Here is a 5,680-nt window from a genome sequence, read left to right as displayed (position 1 = left end):
CTGCTCAATTTATATGCCAACTCGGGTCACTGACTCCCGTCCTATTCAATCATTTTAGCTGGGAAGGTTCCGTTCACAAAGAACATCAGATCCCATCTCACTGCTGCAACAATGGGGGAAAAAAAGGTATTTCTCTCTTAACATTAGCTACTAGAAAGTTGTTTATGCTTTTCCAGCTCTTTTTCCTCATCATATAGATAAGTAGATTGATTGCCCATTGCATCAAATCTGCTCCTCTCAATTTTTATTTTTTGTGGCTGCTGCTCCTCACTTTTTAATTCTCAAGCTTTTGGCTCTTTCTTCTTCAATTTGTCGCCTATAACCGACTCATCATTCTTCTGTCAGAAACACAGAACCTGATGGATAAAATTCCTCATCCATCTTCAAATCATCTTCGATCCATTCTTAATTACTCACTTCTTCTTCTGCAGAAAAAAAGAAGAAGAAGAAGAAGAAGTAATTAACCATTCTATACCTATCTAATTTCTGCAAAAATGATTGTATTAATGTCATCAGGTGACGATAATGGTTCTGAAGGTGGACCTTCAGTGTGAAAAATGCTACAAGAAGGTTAAGAAAGTTCTGTGTAAATTCCCTCGTGAGTCTCTTCTTTTCTCTTCCATTCTGGTACGTTGTGTATTTTAGCAGAGAAAACAAAAAAACGTAAATTGAGTGTGGTTTCTGGTATTGGTTGGATTTTGTGAACAAGAGAAATACGAGACCAGGCGTACGACGAGAAGAACAACCAGGTGATCATCAAGGTGGTCTGCTGCAGTCCTGAGAAGATCAGAGACAAGCTATGCTGCAAAGGAGGTGGCGCCATCAAGAGCATCGACATCTTGCCGCCCGAGAAGCCCAAGCCCAAGGAGCCTGAGAAGCCTAAAGAGAAACCAAAGGAGGCTGAGAAGCCTAAAGAGAAACCAAAGGAGGCTGAGAAACCTAAAGAGGCTGAAAAGCCTAAAGAGAAACCAAAAGAGGCTGAGAAACCAAAGGAGGCTGAGAAACCTAAAGAGGCTGAAAAACCTAAAGAGAAACCCAAGGACGCAGAGAAGCCGAAGCCTTCTCAGCCTACTCAGCCTCCGGTTACTGCTTACCCTCCGGTGACGGTGAACGCGTGTTGTATGGAATGTTACGGAGGGCATCCGGGTGGTCCCTGCCAAACTGGGTACGGTTACGGTGGGGCAGCACCATACATACAGTACGACGGCTACTATGGAAGGCCAGTGTACGATAGTTACGGCGGTGGGAGGAGCTACGCCACTAGTAGTTACTGCGTGACACGCCCTGATTGTTTCAGTGAAGAAAATCCCCAAGCGTGCGCCATCATGTAAAATCGATCATATCTGTATACCTGCCTTGACCTTCTACTATACTTTGTGGGAAAACTGCTTCCAGCTCGATCGATCGGTGTCTCCATTTTTACAGTGTACGTTAAAGTTGGTGTTGTTTTTTATATATAGAACAAAAGTAAAATAATAAAGCATGGTTGGTGATCAATGGTGATGGTGGTGGATATGTCACGATCAGGTTAGCCATGCCAGCCATCCATTATAGAGCTAGCTACAAGAAGAAGAAGAAGAAGAAGTTGTTACAATCTTTATTCCATTAATGAAATAAAAGTTCCATCAAATTGCATATGAATTTTGTCCTGTGCACATATGCATATATTTTTTTGAATTATTTGTCCATTTGTTGGAAGAATTTGGTACCAATAATTAAGATGAGCTAGCTAGCTAGGTCTCCAACTCGATCTCCATGCGATGGATGCATCTAAGTATAAAAAGTGGGCGAGTATGAAATTAGGTCAACTATATGTGTGATTGATTCACATGAAAGAACGATCCCCAAGCCTACAAACTAGTTAAAATATTCGATGCTGCTGCGATTGCACTCATACACACCGTCTATTGCCGACAAAGAAGTAGGACAAGTCCAATGCAACTCCATTTTCTATTACTCAAAATCTGGAGTTTGTTTAATTTATGAACGACTGTTGAGTAGTATAATAAGGGTACGTTGTTCTTAGTTCTTTTACTAGCTAGAGAAGCAACTTTGATATGCGTGTTAATTAGCCCACTAAAAGTTGTACATTATATTCCTTCGGTTTGAATGGAACCATATGTTTATGTTCGATTTACAATCACCTACATAATACCATCTGTTTGCCATTACTTACTTCCTATGCATACATGTATGAAAGAAGTGAATAGTTTGACATGCAAGTCTCTCTCTTATTGTTCTTGCTTAGACTAGGGCTAAGATCATAAATGGGCCGATCCACTTGTTTGGTTCCTTAATGGTCCTCCAAGGTGACCGTTGCAGAAAGGCCCAACTTATGGCTCAAATGGAACACTGGAAGCTGCTTTCACTCACATTCTCACAAGGTCCATGAGGGCAACGGGGCAACTGCATGTTTAACTAGATTCTAGTCATTCCTAAGAATTTCAGTGAAATCTGGGTCAATCACGTTTAACCAGACTACTCTCCCCTGCAAGGCCATATGGTACTTGACTTCCAGTCTCAGGTCCCTTTGCACGAAACGAAACATTATGTGGTGTTTTAGAACTTGGAACATTCTCAATCTAGTATCTTATATAACGTTTTCGGATCTTATAACAATTGGACAAAGAGACGAATAAAAGTAAAACAACAGAGACTAAACAAAAGATATGAATCTCAAACAATAAATTTGACTTGAAACACAAGCTGGTATGCTTAAACCAAAAAATGTATAGAGCTCTGACAAGGATTAAAAAGATGAGATAATTTCATGAGATTAACTTACTTCCGAGAAGGCTGCATTTGCAGGATCATCACCCTTCGTAATGGACCATGACACAAGGCAAAACACCTACAAGCTTACAAAATTATCAACTTTGCCAGGACCTAAACTTCATCATCAGCAAGTAGAACCAAGAAACCTAGCACAACAAATTCAATAGTAACATATACAAAAAATGAAACCTGATTAAAATGTCCTAAAACAAGAATAAAACCAACATGCAGAAGCGACAATTAATAACTTAATCTAGAATATACAAAATGCAATTCAAACTTTATTCAATTGAAACTTGCTAACACCAAATCAGTTTTCATTCCAAACTAGCCAACACCGATCAGTTTTCATTCCAACATGCATCACTAACATAAATTCATCAATGGATATGCAATGTGCTGTTTATAGCTATAAATAGCTATAATATAATGCTCAATCTTTTTAACCCGATCCTTAACAACAACTCGGAAACTAAACAATCAACCAATATATATACGGCAATAATATACCATATATACCTGCAATCGATGACTCTAACAGCCTTCTGACTCAGAAACTTCAATTCAACACATACATGTTAAGTTTAGACATATGACCATGGCCGTAGTCCAATTACGTGGCGGAGACGGAGAAGTCGGCTGTGCAACAACAACAGTAAGGCCGCTAAAGGTTTCTTCCCAGATTTTAAGAGGAAAAAAAATATAAACGAAAAATAATTTATATGGATTAGGCGGAGATCATTTGGGGCTAGGCGGTTCGCTACACGCAAAATGCGGGGTCCACCATTTAAAAAAGAAAGAAAAAGAATATAAAAAACAAATTATTTATATGGGCCAGGCGGAGACCATACAGGGCTAACGGTTAATGTGTGACGGGCATTTGTTGGCTGCGAGGCCCACCATTTAAAATGAAAAAAAAAAATATATATATATATAACCTAAATTCATACGCCGATCGCACATATGCAACGGTGGATAGGCAGGAAACACCATAACGAACCATGTACCGTACCCTCACCACACCATAGACCAATAAACCTCATCTCTCCCGGTCCTGATAGTCACAGACGCAAAAGAAAGGGGGAAACAATGGCTTATCATGTATTCTTGGTAATACGTCGTGGATCATGGTAAGGAGAATGATCCATAACAATTTGCTAGTCCGAAGATGGACGGTGGCAACTACTAGCGCCGGGGACAGTTGTGGGATGCTCCATGTGCCATGTGGGTGCTTGATACTTGAATCGAAAACAACAAGATGTGGCCGGGTGAATGACACCCTAATCATATTACTGCGGTATTAATTTGGTCCATCCTCCACATTCAGACCATTCTATTGCATTAGAATGTCAATTTAGTACTAATTTAAATTTTTATTTTTATTCCAATGAAAATCTTTTTCATTAGCCCATTTCAATATAAGATGCATTTTTTTATGTCCAAATGCACAAATCTTTATGCCAAAATACACAAATATTTACTAAAGTCTTAACAAATTAACCATATTATTTTAAGACTATTTTGCCCTCACCTCTTACATATGCATAGAGAGAGAAAATAAAAGAGAGAATACTTGGCCGGAATCTCACCGGACTCTGGTCACCGGCCGCCGGACTCCGGTCACTGGAATTTCCCCGACCGCCGGACTCCGGTCACCAGAATTTCCTCGATCGCCGGACTCCGGAATTTCCCCTGTAACTAGTTACTGACTCCCAATAACCAGTTACTGACAAGTTAATGACTCATAATAATCAGTTACTAACCCCCAATAACTAGTTACTGACACCCAGTAACCACTAACTGACCAGTTACTGACACCTAGTAACCAGTTACTGACACCTAATAACCAGTTACTGACACCCAGTAACCAGTTAGTTACTGACACCCAGTAACCAGTTACTGACCCCAATAACCAGTTACTGACCCCTAATAATCGTGTTACTAACCTCTAATAATCAATTACTGACCCCCAATAATCAACTTATTTCAGCTTAATAATACTAGAAAAAAGAAATATTAGAACATAATCAGTTACTGACCCCCAATAATCAGTTACTGTCAGTCAATAATCATTTTAAACATACATTTTTAAGTTCGAAAGGACTCAGAAAACAAAACAACTGGACTAATAAACATCGTCAACGTTCAATATTCCACCGTCCCTTTTCCTATTCACCCTTCCTCTTTTCTCAAATTCTCATCTCATAAAAATAGAGAGAAAAACTAGTCAAAGCCATGCACCTGCCTAAGTTTTGAGGGATTTCAATCGAGGAGATTGATCAGCCGGAGGTCATCCGCGCCTACCCCGCCAACGTCCCCAACCTCTTCACCGTCCACGTGGACTCCAAGCGCATCCTGACCGTCCTCACCGAGCTCCTCCGCTCCAAATCCACCAACACCAAGCCTCCTCTCCCTGGCGCCGCCTCCACCTTCCCTCCCGACTCCATCTTCGTCGGCCTCGTCAAGCTCAGCTCGCATCGACGTTTCCAAGCGACGGTGTGCAGACGACGTTGGAGAACGACCAGAACGCTGCTCTTCGGACTCGTAGTAGCGCAACGCTTCTCCGGAGTCGTCCTATCTCGATGGTAACATCTCGGTCGCGGATCCTCGAGGCAGCGCCAATGTGAAACGGTGCAGATGTTGACCGACGGCGGCGACAACGACGGGCTCACTGGACTTGACCGAAGTGGATGTCGTCGATGAGAATGACGAGCCCGGCCCCTCGGGTCTTGGTGGATGCGATCGTTCAGATCTTGCAGTCGTTTTCCGGCAGCTCCCGGACCTCGTCGGAGCCGGAGATGAAGCGGCGGGTGGGATGGCATCGGCGAAGGAGGGTGGCATCGGTGAAAGAGAGAGAGGAAAAGTTTCAGATCAGAGAGAGAGAGAGAGAGAGAGAGAGAGAGAG

The 5,680-nt window shown here is 41.8% G+C and overlaps 1 protein-coding gene across 1 annotated transcript; it reads left to right on the top strand.

Moving 5' to 3' along the window:
* Positions 1-1,639, top strand: LOC101298395. The gene is made up of 3 exons (XM_004293343.1): positions 1-126; positions 517-598; positions 712-1,639. The coding sequence occupies exons 1-3, from the start codon at positions 112-114 to the stop codon at positions 1,329-1,331; spliced, it is 717 nt and encodes a 238-aa protein (XP_004293391.1). The 5' UTR covers positions 1-111; the 3' UTR covers positions 1,332-1,639.
* The last annotated feature ends 4,041 nt before the right edge of the window (positions 1,640-5,680 follow it).

This window comes from Fragaria vesca, linkage group LG3, assembly GCF_000184155.1.
Source record: "Fragaria vesca subsp. vesca linkage group LG3, FraVesHawaii_1.0, whole genome shotgun sequence".
Lineage (NCBI taxonomy): Eukaryota > Viridiplantae > Streptophyta > Magnoliopsida > Rosales > Rosaceae > Fragaria > Fragaria vesca.
The sequence above is the reverse complement of the archived record's forward strand: the minus strand, read 5'-3'. Positions and strand labels throughout refer to the sequence as shown.